At 45.3% G+C, this 22,141-nt stretch overlaps 1 protein-coding gene across 9 annotated transcripts in view; it reads right to left on the bottom strand.

Annotated features, from left to right (window-relative positions):
* Positions 1 to 22,141, bottom strand: part of OCLN (occludin) — a 54,805-nt gene that overhangs the window by 8,091 nt on the left and 24,573 nt on the right. For 8 of the 9 annotated variants that reach the window (XM_072826733.1, XM_072826729.1, XM_072826730.1 and 5 more), the window contains exons 5-6: positions 11,857 to 12,002; positions 3,299 to 3,514 (exon numbers count right to left, since the gene is read on the bottom strand). In XM_072826733.1, coding sequence (XP_072682834.1) covers positions 3,299 to 3,514; positions 11,857 to 12,002 — 362 coding nt within the window. The remainder of the gene's footprint in view (positions 1 to 3,298; positions 3,515 to 11,856; positions 12,003 to 22,141) is intronic. The other variant, XM_072826737.1, reaches the window with a different exon arrangement.

Here is a 22,141-nt window from a genome sequence, read left to right as displayed (position 1 = left end):
TATATACACACTCTAAAATAAATTAATCTTAAAAAAAAAAAAATAAGGGCAGCCCCGGTGGTGCAGCGGTTTAGCGCCGCCTGCAGCCCGGGGTGTGATCCTGGAGACCCAGGATCGAGTCCTGCATCGGGCTCCCTGCATGGAGCCTGCTTCTCCCTCTGCCTGTGTCTCTGCCTCTCTCTTTGCTCTCTCTGAATGAATAAATAAATAAATCTTAAAAAAAAAAGAAATTAAAAATAATAATAAATAAAATAAATTAATCTTTAAAAATAAATACTATGCTTAAATAATTTTTAGAAATAAAACAGAAGGGGCACCTCAAGTGGCTCAGTTAAGTGTCTGCCTTCAGCTCAGGTCATGATCTCAGGGTCCTGGATTGAGATCTGAATAAGGCTCCTGCTCTGAGTGGGGAGCCTGCTTCCCCCTCTCCCTCTGCTGCTCCCCCTGCTTGTGCTGTCTCTAATAAATAAATAAGTTCTTCAAAAACAAAGAAAACTGAAAATCATTTATGAAATTTAAGGTCCAAGTCATAGGAACTCATTCTGAATATACAACACCACATGATAATAGAATATTTATATTTCAAGTCTTAAAACTGGAATTCTGGAACACAAAGTACATTTTCATCATTGCAGGGGAGAACAGCTACTGACAGCTGGTTGTCTTCCGCTACCAAGTACAGTTTTTAGATTTTTAAAAAATTGATCTTGTTTCCTGAGCAGAAATAGTTTAAGTCCTTTGATTATAAAAGTAGACTTTAGGGACACCTGGGTGGCTCAGCGGTTTGGTGCCTGCCTTCGGCCCAGGGTGTGATCCTGGAGACCCGGGATCGAGACCCATGTCAGGCTCCGTGTGTGGACCTGCCTCTCTCTCTCTGCCTGTGTCTCTGCCTCTCTCTCTCTGTATCTCTCATGAATAAATAAATAAAATCTTTAAAAAAATAAAATAAAAGTAGACTTTAAAATGTAAATGTACATAAAAAAATAAAAATGTACGTGTACAAAAATATATGCTCATTGTACAAATAATATGGCAATACATTAAATTGAAAAAAGCCCTTTTACTCAGCCATTAGAAACAACAAATACCCACCATTTGCTTCAACGTGGATGGAACTGGAGGGTATTATGCTGAGTGAAGTAAGTCAATCAGAGAAGGACAAACATTATATGTTCTCATTCATTTGGGGAATATAAATAATAGTGAAAGGGAATATACGGGAAGGGAGAAGAAATGTGTGGGAAATATCAGAAAGGGAGACAGAACATAAAGACTCCTAACTCTGGGAAACGAACTAGGGGTGGTGGAAGGGGAGGAGGGCGGGGGGTGGGGGTAAATGGGTGACGGGCACTGAGGGGGGCACTTGACGGGATGAGCACTGGGTGTTATTCTCTATGTTGATAAACTGAACACCAATAAAAAATAAATTTATTATAAAAAAATAAAGCAAACATTACCATCAAAAAAAAAAAAAAAAAAAGAAAAGAAAAAAGCCCTCAAATTCTGTATAATTTGTATCTCTCAACATACTAGCTATTCTTTACAGATCACGGTGAGGCTATTACCTAATAATCCACTGAAAAAAATACTCTGAATTGTTTCATAGGACTAATGAACTTTATAGCAAGATGGAATTTCAACTTTTACATCTAAATTGGCCTAATATCTTCATTTTACAAAGGGAGAGAAATGAAATGATTTGCTCAAAAGAGAAATATGAATCAGGTTTTTTAAAGGTTTTTTTTTTTTCTTCCATGATACAAGAAAATATTTTATAGCTAGATGGCTGAACGTGGCCAAGAACTTTTTTTTTTTTTTTTTTGCAAATTTAGTTATTTATCTTAAGTGTGTGTCAGAGGGGCAGAGGGAAAGAATCTCAAACAGGCTCCCCATTGAACAGGGAGCCCCGTGTGAAGCTCGATCTCGTGACCTGAGTTGAAACCAACAGTCAGAAGCTTAACCAACTGAGCTACTCAGGTGTCCGTGGCTGAGAATTCCTGTGGGAAGAGGGGAAAGTGAGGTATGAGAACCACCAATGAGGAGATTTCAAACTATACTACGCCACTCATCCCTCCAAACACCCTGAGAAGCAATGTTTTGATTAACCACCATTCACACTGCAAATGTTTCTGATTGGTATTCCATTTCTCAGAATACTTGGGCATAAAAGGGCTGGCTACACATCACACAGGAGTATAGTTTGGTGATGATGAATTATAACTCGACCACAACCTTGGCCAGAACTCGAAATTGTTAATTGTTTAGAAAATTATTTGCCAAAGTCTCCCGGATTAAACTTTTTATTTTATTTTATTTTATTTTATTTTATTTTATTTTATTTTATTTTATTTTATTTATTTTTAAGATTTTATTTATGTACTTGACAGAGAGAGAGCATGCGCACGCACAAGCAGGGGGAGCAGCAGAGGGCCCAACACAGGCCTTGAGCCCAGGACCTGAGCTGAAGGCAGACACTTAACCAACTGGGCCACCCCGGCGCCCCTGGATTAAACTTTTAAAAGGATCTCTGGTCTCATTGTGAAACCTTAACTTAAAAGTAAATGCCAAAACAAAGCCATAGCACTGCTCTGGGAATTTTATAATCAGTAACAGAAGTTCCTCTACACTGGTGTCTTATTTATTTGGAAGACCTTTCTTGGGTGCCTACTGGTATGAGTAAAAGCACTGGTGAAGTTCATCGGTCATTTTGTGGAAGACGCTCGAAGTATCTTTAAGACATAGTCACAGCCAAACATATCCCCTCCACGTCAGTCTTTATTTCAAAAGAGTACTACGGAAAAAAACCTAACCAAAAATTATCTCCAGGGGCGCCTGAGCGGCTCAGTCAATTAAGCATCTGCCTTTGGCTCAGGGCCTGGGATTGATCCCCATGTGGGGCGCCCAGCTCAGGGGGGAGTCTGCTTCTCCCTCTCCCTCTCCCCTTGCTTGTGCTTTCTGTCTGTCTCTCTGGAAATGAATAAAAATATCTAGGACACTGGGGTGGCTCAGATGGTTGAGCATCTGCCTTTGGCTCAGGTCATGATCGCAGAGTCCTGGGATCGAGCTCTGCATCGGCCTTCAGGTTCATGGGGAGTCTGCTTCTCCCTCTGCCTGCTGCTTTCCCTACTTGGGTTCTCTCTCTCTCGCTCTCTCTTTCTGACAAATAAATAAGTTTTTAAAAATCTTAAAAAAAAAATCCTCCCCAGTCCTGGTTGTCAAAATGACACCGCACCCCCCGACCCCAGCTGAGCCGGCAAGCGTTGGCCCAGGGCGGCTCCAGCACAAGGCCCCCCACTACCTGATCCAGTCCTCCTCCAGCTCGTCACACGACTCGCCGCCCGTCGTGTAGTCTGTCTCATAGTGGTCCTGCTCCAGCCTCTTGGGCCTTCCCGTTCTTCCTTTCGAGGGGGCCCTCTTCGAAGGTGGCTCCAAGTGCCCACTGCTGCTGTAGCGAGGCTGCCTGAAGTCATCCGCAGGGGAGGTGGCGGGCAGCTCCTGCACCACTTCGGGGACCCTAGCGAAACAGCAATCAGATTTCAGGGACCACGAGGTATGCTGCAGCCCCTGGCCAGGGAGGGCAGAGCGAGCCCAGAGAGCAGCACAGGAAGCACGAGGAGACGTGTAGGCCCTGGTGCTCTCACTCACCACTTCAGGGACCCAACACACAGCACGTCCCCGTGTTCAGGCTGGCACCCACTCGAGTCCTCTAGGACGCGCCACTAGCTTGAAGGTTCCAGGGTATGGGGAGCCCATTTGTAGAACCTTCTAAGCAAGATGGATCCAAGATGGGACTTTAGGAAGCCCAGGCTGATCTGAAGGTAGGAAGCCCAGGCTGATCTGAAGGAGGTGTTTACCTGACCTGAGCCAGGGACTGAACCCTCCAAAAGTGGTTGGGGAACAGAATGCTCAGGATTCTTTTCTACAGGTTCTTCCAGTTTCCTGGAATGCTGGGTGGTGAAGACAAATACCTGTACCCGTCTACCTTCAGAAGCTGGTTCTCAGAGGTAAGCATTTTAAGTATTAATTTTTAGACTCCTCTACATCAATTTTCAAGATACAAGCTTGGAAAACTAAAATATTAAACATTTAAACGACTGCTTTTGCTAATCTTATGGCCATGTAGACCGAATGGCATGGAAGGATTACCATGAGACTTATTTTCCTAGTGTAATTACTTAATATTGCATCAGATTTTTCATTGCATATGTTTCTGCCACAAGCATGAAAATGAAGCCAAACATGGAATATGGCAACTGTAAAGTACTTCTGAGTAACAGTGACGCACAGCTTAACTTTCCTTGGTCGCAGAGCTAAAGAAAGAAGAGCAATGAAAGGAAGGCAAAGGACATGCCCGAGACTGTCCAACATCAGCCTTGCTACTCAAATCAACTATTAAAAAACGTGTGAAGATTAGAAAACGTTGTCTCATGGCTTTCGACTTACAGGAACTATAATCTTGAGCTCTGTCTACGAGGTATATGCTCTGTTTTCTAGGTGATCCAGAACTGCTTGATTCAAATTGTCACAGTCTTCAGATTTCAAATTACACTTCCTGATTTCTTACAGAATCCTAAAGCTTTGGGACGCATGTGCGTGGTTGGGGTGTGGGGGTGGTCCTGTGATTTAGGTCTTCGTCCTGAATGGATTCAGGTTATCATGGCCTGCGCGCTGTATTAATGCTACATCTAAAGGACGGAAAATGTGACTTTCTCCACGAGTCAATGAGTAACAAGTTCCTAGACACTCTGCCAAAGTTGCCAGGTATTACGCTTCTCACGTTGGTAATGCAGTAGGTATATTTAAGGGAGTAGGGGCTAGAGAGGGAGGAAGCTACCCAGCAAAAGAAATACAAAAAAACCAAAACCTAAAACATGAAGACAGGCCTCCTCTCATAATTTGTTTTTAAAGATTTTATTTATTTAGTCATGAGAGACACAGAGAGAGCGGCAGAGACACAGGCAGAGGGAGAGGCAGGCTTCCTCCGGGGCTATGTATACTGTCAATAATCTTTGAACCTACTTTTAATTTTTTTAAATTGTTTTTTATTTATTTATGATAGGTACACAGTGAGAGAGAGAGAGAGGCAGAGACACAGGCAGAGGGAGAAGCAGGCTCCATGCACCAGGAGCCCGACGTGGGATTCGATCCCGGGTCTCCAGGATCGCGCCCTGGGCCAAAGGCAGGCGCTAAACCGCTGCGCCACCCAAGGATCCCCTTAATATTTTTTAAAGATTTATTTTTGTTTATTTATGATAGACATATATATATAGAGAGAGAGAGAGGCAGAGACACAGGCAGAGGGAGAAGCAGGCTCCATGCAGGGAGCCCGACGTGGGACTCGATCCCGGGACTCCAGGATCACGCCCTGGGCCAAAGGCAGGCATGAAACAGCTGAGCCACCCAAGGATCCCCTGAACCTACTTTTATATACAAAATCTTTTTCTTTTTTTAAGACTGCACTAACACTTCAGTAAGGTGCAGGTTTTTAAATTTTTTTTTAAATTTTATTTATTTATTCACGGGAGAATAACAGAGAGAGAGGCAGAGACATAGGCAGAGGGAGAAGCAGGCTCCCTGCAGGGAAAACAATATGGGACTCGATCCCAGGACCCCGGGGTCATGCCCTGAACCAGAAGCCGATGCTCAACCACTGAGCCACCCAGGCGTCCCTTAGATACAAATTCTATGAGGTCATAATACTCACGACCCTGAAGAGGCAACCAGCTGCATGTTTTCCCTGGTATCCACCTCAGTCTCCAGGTCCAAAAGTTCACCCTTTCACAGCCCTTTTTTTTTTTTTTAAAGATTCATTCATTCATTATTGAGAGAGAGAGAGAGAGAGAGAGAGAGAGTGTCTGAGAGAGACTGAGAGAGACTGAGAGGCAGAGACATAGGCAGAGGGAGAAGCAGGCTCCATGCAGGGAGCCCGATGTGGGACTCGATCCCGGGACTCCAGGATCACACCCCAGGCTACAGGCGGCACCAAACCACTGCACCACCAGGGCTGCCCAACGTCTTTCTTTTTTATTCACTTGTTTTATTCACACACACACACCTGCACATGCCATCGGTGCTCCTACCTTGCCCGGACTCTCAGTGTAGCTACTGTGTGCGGTCTTCTGCCCCTGGTAGATTGCCACCTCCATGAGAACAAGAACTCGGCATTCCCAGGGCACCTAGCCAACTACGGTGTACCTGGCAGGTGTTCAAGATAATTACTGAATTGAAAATACATTCACAGGAATGCTTTCTGATGACACCCAGTAACAGTGAGGAAAGATAAACAAGGCATGATCAACATCAGTGTCCTATCAGAATAATGTCCATTATGTACATACTATTTTATTTTTAATTTTTTTTAAAAAATTATTTATTTATTTGAGAGAGAGAGACCAAGAGAGCAACAGAGGGAGAAGGAGACAGACTTCCCACCAAGCGGGGAGCCGGAGATGGGGCTTGATCCCATGACCCTGAGACAACAACCAAAGCCAAAATCAAGAGTGGGTGCTCAACCGACTGAGCCTGCAGAGCAGGGCTCAATCCCAGGACCCAGAGATCATGACCTGAGTCAAAGTCAGATGCTTAACTGAGCCACCCAGGCACCCCTACATGGTATTCTGAAACTGTCATCATTACTGGGGGGAATATCTAAGCCCTGTCAGTCAAAGAACACTGTCTCCCTAGACTTGGGAACAACAATGATCCAAAAAGGGCCAATCAGGAATCTTTCAGTAGATTTTACACGTTAGCTTTGGGAAAGGACATGCCATTTTCTATGTCCTGTGCCAGAAGTTCAATGTAGCCCGGAAAATGTGGACGACCATCTTCATTTATTTTTTATTTATTTTTATTTTTTTTGCCGTCTTCCTTTAATAGAGGCTGTACCAACAACAAAGCCCACATAGTAACAGGAGCCCTGACACCTACTGAGTTCCTGGCTCATGCCATGCCTGAACTTCGACCATCCCTCGGCCTAATGGGAACCAGTGAATTCCTATGACTTGTATAAAAGTCCTAACAGATTATCCTGCTAGCTGCATATTTACTGCCACCATACAAGGTTTCATTGGCAAGGTATCAGCCTGCCTTGAAGGCTCTGTGGCATGTTGACATTCAACTTCCATGACTTTTTAAGATTTAATTTATTTGACAGAGAGAGAGAGCGAGCGAGCAAGAGAACACAAGCAGAGGGAGATGCAGAGGGAGAGGGAGAAGCAGGCTCTCTGCTGAGCAGAGAGCCTAAGGTGGGCCTCGATCCCAGGACCCTGAGATCATGACCTGAGGCCAAGGTAGATGCATAACCAACTGAGCCACCCGGATGGCTTATACTTATAAATTAAGACCAATTTCCTTAACTTATAACAATGTATTCACCTGGATTTGGACAGAATAGTACAGAATGTACCTACCAGGGGGATATTGCCTAAATTTAATTAGAAAAAGTGGAAAAGAAACCATTTTCAATTATATTTTGCCATCTCCTAACCCAGTATTAATTCTAATTGCACTGAAATTCTAAGATACAGGGCATGTTGATGATAGGCGCAAGATGCCAGATGCAACTGTAATTACCATATAATTCCACTTCTAAGAAGTCCCAACAATAAACACAACTAACAGGTAGTTAAAGGCATCAAAACTGTGGTGGAGGGGAACGGGGATATCAGTGAGGAAGGGCACACAAGGACCGTTCAGAGTGCTTGTACATCTCTCTGTTGGCGTGGCAGTGGTAACTTCAGTGTTCACACGTGAAAAACCATCAAGGTGTATGCCCAAGACGAGTACTCTTTACTGGATGTGTGTTATGCTTCGGGGAAAGAAGTCCTCGTGTTGAGGACCTCATCCTTACCATGGACCTGAGACACAACATTCCTGTTCTAACTTCTGCTCTATCCACTATGACAGCATGGAGAGGCACTCGTGGGCACCTTTATGAAAGCCTGGGGAGACACAGCCTATGACTGAAGGTGTAGCCCTACTCCAACCAAGTGGATGTGCTCTGAATCTTCCAGAGCACACGATACTCTGCCTTGGGTAATGCCTGGCAATTTCTATTATTCCCGAGAGGCTCCAAATTCCTTCCATCATTCGCGCACATAAATCAGGAGATAATGTCTCATCCACATCCCTTAGCACCATTTTCCTCTCCTTCTGGATTTTGAAACTAAGCATCACATGTGCATTTTCCAGACCTTCAAGAAAATTCTGAGGTGTAGGCTGGGAATACAAATTGGTATACCCCTTAGGGGGCTACAATTTGAGTATGATTTTTTTTTTAGTACACTTTCATATTGAAATAGGAAACTTCCTTCAGCTTAGCACTTCTGTTTTAAATATTTGTCCTCCAGGGGCACTTGGGTGGCTCAGTGGTTGAGCATTTGCCTTTGGCTCAGGGTGTGACTCTGGGTCCTGGGATCGAGTCCCACATCAGTGTCCCTGCAGGGTGCCTGCTTCTCCCTCTGCCTGTGTCTCTGGCTCTGTGTGTCTCTCAGGAATAAATACATAAAATCTAAAAATTTTTTTTTCCTCCAGATATATTCACACATATATAAAGAGATAAATGCACAAGTTTATTCTCTACAGCAATGTGTAATATCAAACCATTGGCAAAAGTATGCATCAGTAAGAGACCCAAAGGTTACACTATATCCATTTGGTGGAATATCATGCAGCTATAAAACAGATCCTTAAACTTTTTGTATACTAATATGCACAATCTCAAAGACATAGTGCTAATAATGCATTTAATGTGCTAGTATTTCTTAAAGGAAGATATAACGAATGTACATTTTGGCCAGCATAAGTATTGAAAAATAACTTCTGGAAGGTAGTTTTTTTTAAGGACTTTATTTATTCCTGAGAGACAGAGAGGAAGAGGGATCCCCCAGGGGGATCACAATCTGAGCTGAAGGCAGACGCTTAACTGACTGAGCCATTTAGGCACCCTGGAAAGTTATAAAAGGAATTGGTGGGCGCCTGGGTGGCTCAGTCGGTTAAGTGTCTGACTCTTAATATCAGCTCAGGTTTTGATCTCAGAGTTGTAATTTCAACCCCCATACTTGAAAACAAACAAACAAAAAAAACAGTGGTAAGCCAGCTGCCTCTAGGAATAGGAATCTTGGTAGCTGGGGACAAAAGCTATCCCTTTGTCTCTTTTAAATTTTATTATTTATTTATTTATTTATTTATTTTCAAAAGACTTATTTATTTCTGAGAATACACAGAGAGGAGAGAGAGAAATAGAGACACAAACAGAGGGAGAAGCAGGCACCATGCAAGGAGCCTGACATGGGACTCGATCCCGGGTCTCCAGGATCAGGCCCTGGGCCAAAGGCAGCACTAAACCGCTGAGCCACCCAGGCTGCCCTCTTTTATTTTTATTTTTTTAAATAAATTTTTAATAAATAAAGATTTATTTTTATTTATTTATTTATTTTTAATAAAGATTTATTTTTATTTATTTTTAATATTTTTTTCTTTATTTATTTATGATAGTCACACAGAGAGAGAAAGAGAGGCAGAGACACAGGCAGAGGGAGAAGCAGGCTCCATGCACCGGGAGCCCGACGTGGGATTCGATCCTGGGTCTCCAGGATCGCGCCCTGGGCCAAAGGCAGGCGCCAAACCACTGCACCACCCAGGGATCCCCTATTTATTTATTTTTAATAAATAAATTTTTAATAAAGATTTATATTTATTTATTTATTTGTTTTTAATAAATAAAGATTTATTTATTTATTCATGATAGACATACAGAGAGAGAGGCAGAGACACAGGAAGAGGGAGAAGCAGGCTCCATACGGGGGGCCCAACATGGGACTCAATCCCGGGGCTCCAGGATCGTGCCCTCGGCCAAAGGCAGGCGCTAAACCGTTGAGCCACCCAGGGATCCCCTCTCTTTTAAATTTTATGTTACAAATGTACTGGCTTATTCAAGAATAAGATTTTTATTTATTTATTTATTTATTTATTTATTTATTTATTTATTTATTTATTTATTTATTTATATTTTTATTTTTTTTTAAGAATAAGATTTTTAAATTGTTCCAAATGAATTTGTGAAAATATCTAGGTTTTCATGAAAAGAGACAACATGTAGAATGCTATGTCACTCAGGCTTTACAATTAGTTTGGAGGCACGGCTGATGACAAGATGCATTATAAATATGTATTATGTATGCACGGAAGTTGTGCAAATCATACCTTTAAACTTTTACAAGGATTGTGCTTCTACTATGTATACCTTTGCCTCTAACAGCCTCAAGGGCTCTGCATTTTTGTCAAAATCCAATCCAATTCCTCCAAATCATTCACAACTGAAACTAACAGCAAGGGATGCCTGGGTGGCTCAGCAGTTTAGCGCCGCCTGCAGCCAAGGGTGTGATCCTGGAGACCCAGGATCCAGTCCCATGTCGGGCTCCCTGCATGGAGGCTGCTTCTCCCTCTGCCTGTGTCTCTGCCTCTCTCTGTGTCTCTCATGAATAAATAAATAAAATCTTACAAAAAATAAAAAAAAAGAAAGAAAGAAAACAATGAAAGAAAGAAACCAACAGCAAAGTCAAGCCTGAAGATCAAAACCAAATATATTGTCATCTGTTTCCAAATTCCATTCCAGGGTAATAATAAAATCTATTGTCTCAAACTGATTCCATAATTAAGTTAGCTGCTGGTGTCATCTTAAGGGGTTCCAGGTGCCCAAACTACTGTGCACTCAGGGTGGATCTCTATATAAACTGGACCACTAAATGGGAGGGAAGGGGAGGGAGGGTAGGAGTTGGGAGATAAAACTTTGAAGCAACACAAAGTTTTCCAGCAGATACACCTTTACCTTGAAACAATCAAAGCAGTTATAGGGAACATTTATTTTTTACTTTTGGTCTACAAATGAATTTGGAGTTCAAGAATTATATATGAGATGGCTGCCTGGCTCAGTTGATGGAATATACAACTTTTGATCTCACAGTTATGACTTGGAGCCCCATGGCGGGTATAGGTATTACTTAAAAATGAAATTTTTGAGCCCAGGTGGCTCAGTGGCTTAGCGCTGCCTTCAGCCCAGGGCCTGATCCTGGGGACCTGGATCGAGTCCCACGTCGGGCTCCCTGCATGGAGCCTGCTTCTCCCTCTGCCTGTGTCTCTGCCTCTCTCTCTCTCTCTCTCTTTGTTTCTCATGAATGAATAAATAAAATGTTTAAAAAAAAAAAACACAATGGGGACACCATTTCAATAACCATAATGGCACCCACTGCAGGCCAGAAACTCACTGTGAGATTATTCACACTACTTGTAAATCTATACTTAGAGGCTTTATCAGTTTCACTTCCTTCAGCAATGTGAAGAACCTAGCTCAGCAGGTGAGATCTCAGAATTCCTGAATTCAAACAAAGCTTCTAGTTACACAAAAATGTATGTGGCTAGGGGTGGATCAACCAGCAATCTTTCGGTTCCATTAATGAGATCTACTAGTTACAGGCAAGAAGAAACAAAACCGCACACAGCTCTGCTTTGTATCAGTAATGTCCTTCACTCTCACCTCAACCTCAAAACTGGCAATGGGAAAGAGAACTTTTCTAGAGCAGAAAAAATCTAATGTACCCCTTTCCTATTAAACCAGCAAGAGAAAAGAATCACTTTCAGCTTAGAAGGGGAAGAAGATCCCACCAGCTGACAGTCCCACCCTCCTCATCTTCTAAGTCTCCACCAACTATGCCAAAGATCAGGTTCCAGCCTTTGGAAAATGTTAAAAAAAATTTTTTTAAAGTAAATGGTAAACAGAAACAGATTTATCAACATATGGAAATATTCTTTTTTTTTTTTTAAGAGTCATTCTATCTGAAGAAGGAAGATGCTACTTACGGTGTTGATTTATAGGAAGACTCTGGATACAACCGCTTGTCATTCACTTTACCATTGGAAGAGTACGCCATGGGACTGTCCACTCTCTCCACATAGTCAGAAGGGGGAGGAGGCATGTCTTGTGTGCCTGCAGAAACGTTTTTAACCTAGAGAAACAGCCCCGAGAGACACAATTATTATTGAGCCTGTAACTCATAATAATATATAACTAATATATAGAGAATTACCTAATAGTTATTGGGCTCATTAAATACTGTTAACCTGTCCTGTTACTGTTAGAATTAACAGTCAAATCACTATTATTTTTTAAAGATTTTATTTATTTATTCATGAGAGACACAGAGAGAGAGGCAGAGACACAGGCAGAGGGAAAGAAGCAGGCTCCCTGTGGAAAGCCAGATGTAGGACTTGATCCCAGGACCCTGGGATCACGTCCTGGGCCAAAGGGAGATGCTCAACCGCTGAGCCACCCACGCGCCCCAAGAATTTTCATTTCTAACGAGTTTTCGGGTAATGCTTATGCTGCAGTCTGGGCACCACCCTCGGAAAACAACTCATCTAGGACAAAAGACACTAGTTCTTCTTAATCCAGCCACACTACACATGGAATGTTAAAAATCACAGAAGAATTTAAGATGCTCAAACTCATTTCTGCTATAGTTCTTTAGTAAGACATTTGTTTATTCTCCCTTAACATGCGTTCTCAATGGCTCTGTTCCTAATAGCCTACACAGTGAAGTCACAATATCATCGTCTGCCCTCTCTGCTTTCCTTCCTATTCCACTCTGATATGTAAGTGATTTTGTCCTGAGAGGTATTATACACTAGAGATAACGCATTGCTAATATGAAAGACTTCCCAAAGAACCTTTGGGAGAAAATCTTAAATATCACAAGCATAGCCAATTAGATTCCCCACATTTTTTTTTAATTTATTTTTTTAGTAATCTCTGTACCCAACACGGGGCTCAACTCACAACCCTGAGATCAAGAGCCCATGCTCTTCTGACTGAGGCAGTCAGGCACCCCTAGATTCCCAACATTAACTGTTAGATTTCATGTGGTAGATCCAACACTTTCAATTTCACCTAATAATGTTTATGTTATTAGATATTACTCTGCAAATGATTACGAAAAAAACCCCTGCTAAGGCCAGATAAGTCACTGAGTTGTTGCAAAGCAGCAGAAGTAAGGTGTAGGGAAAAAATTAAAAATAACTCCACAAAAAATATTTATGTGGAAAAGAACAACTTTTCAAAAATAAGAAGGAAGTGACTGGTTTAGCTTGGTAATGAAAACAATGACATGAGATTACCTGGGTTCACTCTACATCTGCCAACTACGAGTTCTAGAAAGCCTCCATCTCTTTTCTTCAAGAAATAAGGACACTACCATGTTTATTCAACATAGTACTGGAAGTCCTAGCTGCAGCAGACAAGAAAAACAAATAAAAGACATTCAACTGGTAAGAAGTAAATTTTCACTATCTGCAGATGACAAGATACTATATATAGAAAATTCTAAAGACCACCAAAAACTACTAGAACTGATAAATGAACTTAGTAAAGTCACAGGATACAAAATCATCATAGACATCTGTTGCCTTTCTATACACGAATAATGAAGCAGCAGAAAGAGAAATTAAGAAAACAATCCCATTTATAATTGCACTGAAAGGAATAAAATACTTAGGAATAAACTTAATCAAAGAGGTGAAAGAGCCATACTACAAAAATCATAAAAAACTGATTAAAGAAACTGAAGATGACAAAAACAAATGGAAAGATATTTCATGATCATGGATTGGAAGAACTACTATTGTTACAATGTCCATACAACCCAAAGGCATCTACAGATGTAATGTGATCCCTATCGAAATATCAACAGCATTGTTTGTAGAACTAGAATAATACTGAAATTGGTATAGAGGCACCAAGGCTCCAAAACAGCCAAAGCAATCTTGAGAAAGAAGAACAAAACTAGAGGAATCATGACTCTGGATTTCAAGATCCAGAAAAAAAAAGCTTAAGTAATCAGAACAGTATGGTACTGGCATAAAAACAGACACGTAGGGCAGCCCGGGTGGCTCAGCGGTTTAGCGCCGCCTTCAGCCCAGGGTGGGATCCTGGAGACCCAGGATCGAGTCCCACGTCAGGCTCCCTGCATGGATCCTGCTTCTCCCTCTGCCTGTGTCTCTGCCTCTCTCTCTGTGTGTCTCATGAATAAATAAAATCTTAAAAAAAAAAAAAAAAAAAAAAAAAAAACCGGCCATGTAGAACAGAACAGATGAGAGAGGCCAGAAATAAACCCACACTTATATGGTCAATCTACGAGACAAAGACAGTCACCCTTCAACAAACAGGGCTGGGAAAACTGGGTAGCTATGATCCAAAGAATGAAACTGGACTGCTTTCTTACACCAAACGCAAAAATAAACTCAAAAAGGCTTAAAGATCTCACTGTGAGACCGGATACCATAAAACTCCTAGAAGAGCACACAGGCAGTAATCTCTTTGATATCAGCTATAGAAACATTTTTCTAGACGTGTCTCCTAAAGCAAGGCGAACAAAAGCAAAAACAAGACTACTGGGACTATCCCAAAATAAAAAAACTTTTGCACAGCAAAGGAAACTATCAACAAAACAAAAAGGCAACCTACTGAATGGGAGACGGCATCTGCAAATGATACATCTGATTAGGGAGTAATATCCAAAAAAATAATCTCAAGAAAAAACAAATAATCTGATTAAAAACAGGCAGAGGACCTGATAGACATTTTCCCAAAGAAGATAAACAGATGGGCAAGAGACGCGAAAAGATGCTCAATATCACTGTTCATTGGGAAATCCAAATCAAAACCACAATGAGGTATTACCTTACACCTGCCAGAATGGTGAAAATCAAAAAGAAATAATAAAATAACAACAATAAATAAAAAACCAAGACGACAAGAAATTGGTAAGGATGAGAAAAAGGAACCCTTGTGCACTGCTGAAGAGAACGCAAATTGGTACATCCACTATGGAAAACATATGGGGGTTCCTCAAAGAATTTTCAAAAAGCCATATGATCCAGTCATTCTACTATTGGCTATTTGCCCAATGAAAACAAAAACACTAATTTGAAAAGATATATGCACCTGTTTACTACAGCATTATTTACAATAGCCAAGATATGGAAGTAACCCAAGTGTCAACTGATAGATGAATGGATTAAAGAAGATGTGGGGGACGCTTGGGGGGCTCAGCAGTTGAGCGTCTGCCTTTGGCTCAGGGTGTGATCCTGGGGTCCCGGGATCGAGTCCTGCATTGGGCTTCCCATGGGGAGCCTGCTTCTCCCTCTGCCTGTGCCTCTGCCTCTCTTTCTGTGACTCTCATGAAATAAATAGATAGATAGATAGATAGATAGATAGATAGATAGATAGATAGATAGATAGATAGATAGAGGCTATATATATATATATCCAACAGAATAATATCACTCAGCCACAAAAAAAGAATGAGATCTGGCCATTTGCAACAACATGAATGGGCCTAGAGGGCATCATGCTAGTCCTATTAGTCTAGCTAGGTCAAATAAATCAGAGAGAGAGAGACCATACCATATGACAAATACCATATGACTTCACTCATATATCAAATTTAAGAAGTAAAACCAAGGAACAAACAAACAAACAAAAAAAGGAGACCAAAAACACCAGACTCTTCAATACAGGGAACAAACTTGTGGTTGCTAGAGGGGACTGGGTGGGTGGGGAGAATAAGTGAAATAAAGGGGATTAAGAGGTACACACTTCCAGTTACAAAATAAGTCGTGAAGATGGAAAGTTCGGCACAGAAAATACAATTAGATCATAATAATGTTGTTGGGTGGCTTTACTTATGATGTGAGCACTGAGTAATGTATATAGAGTTGCCGAATCATTAAGTGGTACCCCTGAAACTAATATAACACTATACGGGAATTAGACAACAACTAAAAATTCGTGGCGGGCGGATGCCCAGCTACCTACTCTGTCAGAAAGCTCTTTTTACAGTCCAATGCGATGATATTGTACTTAGCACAGGACCTCGGTGGGCACAGTGAAAATTCAGAAGATGCAAGATTCCAAAATCTGAGCCAGTGGGTCTGCACAAAGACTTTTAAGTATTTGAAGGTGAGAGCAGACTCCTATTGGGATTATTTTGCTATTAAATCCTCACGGTGAGGTTCCGCATCAACACGCACTGCACCACGCACACTGTACGCCTGGTTTTCCGACAAGCATCGCTCGGGAACACGCCCTGCTCCTTTCCTACCGTCGCAGGAACACATACCGAGATGTTTGTTGACCCAGCACGTGAAGTACACGATGCGTCCTTTATGGAGTCCCTCAAGCCAGAGAGCACTGGGACCGATTCTTTCTGAGAGTGGAGCTTGGCTGCAATGGGGCAGTTAGTGGGTGGGCTGCGAGGGAGTGTGCTGGGATGTCATCACAGCAGGGACAGACGGGAGGGACCCACTCTTGGCTCCCACTGAATTCCTACAGACTCCACACCATTGCCAAGCTTCACCAGCAAATGCTCCGCCAAGTCAAAGGCCTATTTTTATTCTGGACACTTCAACGGAATTTAAGAAGACTTCTTTTGCTTAAAAAACCCATTTAATAATACTCTTCCACATTTTTCCTCGTCGCAACTTGAACTCAAGAGCTACCTAGCTCCATTGACTGCGGCAAATCCCAAATCCAAATCTTGCAAAACAGATGCCCGGGCGTCCCTGCAGACTCCCTACTGCCCTGTGCCCCTCCTTTGCTAGCGAATCCGTACTTGGGCGTCCAGTCCCGGCTCACTACCAAGCAGTGGCAGTGCCAACACCCCCTGGGGGACTTGCGCACACGCCTCTGCTGGGTGAGGCACCCACTGTCTTCCTATCTCGCTGGGCACCTGTGCACAAACCTCCCACCAGAGCACCGAGGCCTGCAAAGCCATGGTTCACATCCAGGATAACAGCCTGCACCCGCGTCTCTCACTTCAGGGGGGCAAGGGACTGCTCTGAAAGCCACGACTCCCCGCCTGCTTACAATATGCCCAACGATGAAACCACAGATCACTCCGTTGGCACCTCACAGGCAGATACTATTATTCTCCTCTTAGAAATGAGGAAGCTGGGACACCTGGGGGGCTCAGTGGTTGAGCATCTACCTTTGACCCAGGGCATGACCCTGGGGTCCCGGGATCGAGTCCCACATCAGGCACCTTGCAGGGAGCCTGCTTCTCCCTCTGCCTATGTCTCTGCCTCTCTCTGTGTGGCTCTGATAAATAAGTAAATAAAATCTTTAAAAAAAAAAAAAAAAGAAGAAATGAGGAAGCTATGACTCAGGGAGCTCGACAACTTTTCCAAGGACCTACCCCAGGGAAAAGGGAGCATGGGACTTCAATACACAGCTCAGGGGTGCCTGGGGGGTGTGGCCGGCGAAGCATCCGACTCAGGGTCTGGGAACTGAGGCCCGCATCGGGCTCTGCGCTCAGCGTGGAGTTTGATGAGATTCTCTCCCTCTCCCTCTGCCCGTCCTGCTCATGTCTGCATGCACAAGCTCTCTCAAATTAAAAAAAAAAAATCTAAATAAATAAATACGCACATACATACATACATGGCTGTCTTGCAAAAGCTGCCGCTAAACCCTCCCCCAACCACCCCCCCTTCCCCTGGGTCTCCAGAGCCCAGCGCAGGACAGGCCCTATCAGGAGCCCAGGGCTGGCTGCATAAAGTGACCTCATTTGTTCCTGCCGGACTTCCGTGTTGTGGGTATCAGAGCATCTTATCGAATGAGCTGCTCTGAGCTGACCTTTGGCTCCCAGAGTCAGCAGAACTGGACAGCTTGACCCCTAAGGTCACCCACAAGCACGGGGCCCCTGTTTCTCAAACCCTTTTTATGCACATGCACAGAAAATTCCAAGGCAGTGCTTGCTTTGGCAGGACCTATACTGAAGTTCAAACAATGCAGGGAAGGTTAATTATTAACATGCCCCCCCACCCCGAGAATGATATGCAAACTTACGATGCCTTGCAGATTAAAAAAAAACCAATTCCCCAGCCAGACTGAAAGATAAATAAGCAGCAGCCTTTGTCCTTAAAAGGACCTTAAGAACCTAGAAGCGGAGGCAAAATATGTTTGTAAAACAAGGAGCAAGGTACTTTTTCCCCCTTACTACGCTTCATTTTTCCCAAAAGAAGCTAAAATCCTACTTTTCTCGTGGTACCCACGCCAGGTGAGCATAGAACCTGCTGCGTTCATGGGACAGCAGCCCCGTGGGGCCTGCCCAGGGATCAGGGGCCTATACAAGGCGTCCTCAGACTGTGTTTCCTGGTGCGAGCACAGGATTTCCGAGCGTCAGTGGGGTCACGGCGTCAGTTCCCAGCCAGCCCATGTGCAGCTCAGGTTCCTGACCACGAACAAACGAACGAAACCCACAGTTCTAGGACCTGCAGGAAATTTATTTTTAACGATTTTATTTATTTATTCGATAGAGACAGAGAGAGAGAGAGAGAGAGAGAGAGAGAGAGAGAGACACACACAGGCAGAGGGAGAGGCAGGCTCCCTGCAGGGAGCCCGAAGTGGGACTGGATCCTGGGTCTCCAGGATCACACCCTGGGCCGAAGGCGGCGCTAAACCGCTGGGAGGAGGCCGTCCTCATGGCCTCCTCACTGTGACCAAACCGTCTCCACCATCTCGGGACCTAAGCTACTGGGTTATGAGCGGCCTCCCCCACTGTCTCCCCCACCCTGACTTGGTGACCTCGCAAATGGCGCAATAAGGTTAAGGTAGGTTAAGGTCACGCAGAAAGAGAACCTTCTCTCTCCCAAAACGAAGGATACAGAGAACGCTAGTCTTCACGGAAATCTGTGTCCTTTGGGATTAACCAAAAAGGAGCAATGACAGCCACTTCCACCTTCCTTCCCGCCCCGTCTTCATTCCCCGTTGACACGACACAGGGGAAAAAAGAAATCAGCAACCTGCATCGGCGGGTGGTGGCAGTATGACCAGTCCCCCACCTCCAAGAACGAAAGGGGAAGTTCATCCAAGTCACGATCACGTGCCTACACAACCTGACTGTGTTGGCACCCCGGCTGGGGGAGACAGAGGATCATCCCTGCACTCAAGCGGAGAAACTGAGCCTCGAAGGCCAAATTCATCGGTGGAAGGGGACATGGCAGAGGGAGGGTGGGAACCCTGGTCCCCGTGACTCCCAAGACCAGCTCTTTCTTTTCTTTTTTTTAAGATTTTATTTATTTACTCATGAGAGACATGGGGAGAGAGGCAGAGACCCAGACAGGGGGAGAAGCGGGCTCCACGCGGGGAGCCCGAAGCGGGACTTGAACCCGGGACCCCGGGTCACACCCTGAGCCGAGGGCAGGCGCCCGACTCTGAGTCCCCGGCGCCCCGCACAAACTCCCTGTGGCACAACAAACGCCCCCTGGGTCATGGGCGTACTCGCGCCATGCGGGCACCACGATCCCGTGGCGGGGGGGGGGTCGGCTCACCCTTGCTCCCCCCGCCCCACCGGGCTGCTGGCGGGTCCACCTGAAGAGCTTTCCCGGCCGTTCGGGCAAGGTTGTTAGGGCTGCTGTTGACACACGATCACCGTGGATTCCACCTGAAAGGCATACGGGCTTCATCCCCGGGTGCCTCGGGGGAGCACCACCGTCCAGAGGGCCACAGAAAGCCCTTCCTGCCGGGCACTAGGAGGGGGAGCCCGGCAGACAGCAGAGCGGCAGCACCCCAACCTCGGGGCACCACCTCCACTTCTGGCTGCCTGAGGTCCACCCCCGGGCTGACTCGCCCTCACAACAGTAAGGGGCCCGACTCGTTTTTCCTGTTTCCTGCTCCTTTACACCAGACGCTCCCTCAACCAGAACCTCAAGTTGCTTCGGGAAAGTACCAGCAGCTGTCGGTCCACTCCGGGCGGGCGGAAGGCGGGTGCTGCACAGGGAGCGAACCCCACCGATGAAGGACGTGGACCAGGCCTGTGCGTCTGATTATCTTCGTCGACGGCCCGAGGATGCAGCCAACATGATGTCCCCTACCCACCGCGCGCGGCCCAACGGGCAAGATTTTTTTTTTTTTTTTTACAATTTTATTTCAGACAAAGAGAGAATGTAAGCGGGGTGCGGGGCAGAGGGAGAAGCAGACGCCCTGGGGGAGCCTGACGTGGGGCTCAATCCCAGGACCGCGGGATCATGGGCCGGAAGAAAGACTTGCCCGACTGAGCCCCCCGGGCGCCCAGGGAGTTCTGCAGCTCCCTTAGTTCCGAGGACTGTTCACACTTGGGGGTGCGGTAGGAAACCTTCTACTGCAGTGTTAGAGCCGCAGCTCGGCCGAGACAGGCGGCTCTCAGCGGGGTGCCCGGCGGCATCATCATTGGTAGGGGAGACGTGAGGGCTCCTGAGAACGAGAAACCACGGGCAGCGGGGGGGGGGGGGGGGGGGGGGAGGAGGAGGGCAACAGGCTGTCTTAACTGCCCCCCTGCCACGAGACCCTGAGGCTTGCTGGGTGGCAAACCACTGAGGGCGCTCACACTTTTCCTCCATGTCACCGTCAACTGTCCCGTCCAGGCCACCATACCCTCAGTTCACACTAACCGAAGCCCTGGAAACGGACGGATCTCTGCTTTCAGGCAGCCTGAAGGCCTCCACTAGCTCTAGCACCTTCTACTCCCCCCTGCCGTTCGCTGCAGCCCCCTAACGTGGCTCTCAGGATGCCCCGGCCTGCCCGCCAACCCGCTGTCACGCACCCTGGTGCCGGACGGATGGGGCTCGCCTGCTTTTGTTACATTTGGCTCACTCTGAGGCCACAGGTGACAGCAGAACCGTCCCTGGGGTGAGAACCTCGGATCCCCATAGTCCGCAGCCCACAGGACGGCTTGTGCCTCAAAGAAACTTGGCACTGGTTGGAAATTAAAAAGTGGGCAGCCCCGGTGGCTCAGCGGTTTAGCGCCTGCCTTCAGCCCGGGGTGTGATCCTGGGGTCCCAGGATTGAGTCCCACGTCGGGCTCCCTGCATGGAGCCTGCTTCTCCCTCTGCCTGGGTCTCTGCCTCTCTCTCTCTTTCTCTCTCTCTCTCTCTGTGTCTCTCATGAATAGATAAAATCTTTTAAAAAAAATTAAAAAGCTATTCAAGTTTCTTCAGATGTCTAATGCTGATTACCAGTGCCACCCTGTCCCAGTCACCTGCCCCACACCCACCTGCCCCGCCACTCCTCTGTGCAGAGAGATAACATGCAGAGCCTGCCTGCCAACCTTCGGGAAAGCACGTGCGGTTTTATCTTGTGTCAAGCTCACCAAGAAGGAGAAGAACCAACATTAAATATATTTATATTTTGAGTAGTCTTACCCAAGCTTCCCTAGCCAGGCTCAGCACTGCCAACACCTGACCACACGCCTCACTCTCACTAAAATTTTCTATATGTTACTAAGTTACGTGCTGGTCCCGACCTGAACCCTCTAGTCATCATGGCATTTGCTTAATCTGTAGATAAAAACTTTACTTTCACTTACATATGAAGAAGCTATGAAATGAAGACAAGGCCATCCCGGGCAAAGTGATTACCTTCATCAGAGTCCAAGGAAGCCAAAAGTCACCCAACGCTGATGACACAGGACAAGGTAACAGGATGCACACACATGAGGCATCCCACCCCTTTCCCTACCCCCGGCCAGATAATCCTCACTAATTCCTACACTGATAGGTAAATGCTGGAAACTACACCACGTCAGAGCCTTAAAAACTTCTAGAAGAGAGAGAAGCTCAGGGCAGCCCGGGTGGCTCAGCGGTTTGGCGCAGCCTTTAGCTCAGGGCATGCCCTGAGTCCCGGAGACCCGGGATGGAGTCCCACATCAGGCTCCCTGTATGGAGCCTGCTTCTCCCTCTGCCTCTCTCTGCCTCCCTCTATCTGTCTCTGGTGAATAAATAAATAAAATATTTTTTTTTTTTTTTTAAAGAGAGAGAAAAGCTAAATAACCAACTCAGGGGCATCTGGGTGGCTCAGCGGTTGAGTGTCTGCCTCTGGCCCAGGGTGTGATCCTAGAGTCGTGGGATTGAGTCCCGCATCGGGCTCCCCACAGGGAGCCTGCTTCTCCCTCTGCCTGTGTCTCTGCCTCTCTCTCTGTCTCTCTCATGAATAATAAATAAAATCTTAAAAAAAAAAAATAGTCAGGTACGGCCACATTGCCTTGTTTTTAAAAGCTGTTTTGTTCTGCTGACAGTATATCAGAGAGCTCATTTCTCAACATCTTTGCCTTTGCTC

Source organism: Canis lupus, chromosome 5 (assembly GCF_048164855.1).
Source record: "Canis lupus baileyi chromosome 5, mCanLup2.hap1, whole genome shotgun sequence".
In the NCBI taxonomy this organism is placed as follows: Eukaryota; Metazoa; Chordata; class Mammalia; order Carnivora; family Canidae; genus Canis; species Canis lupus.
The sequence above is the reverse complement of the archived record's forward strand: the minus strand, read 5'-3'. Positions and strand labels throughout refer to the sequence as shown.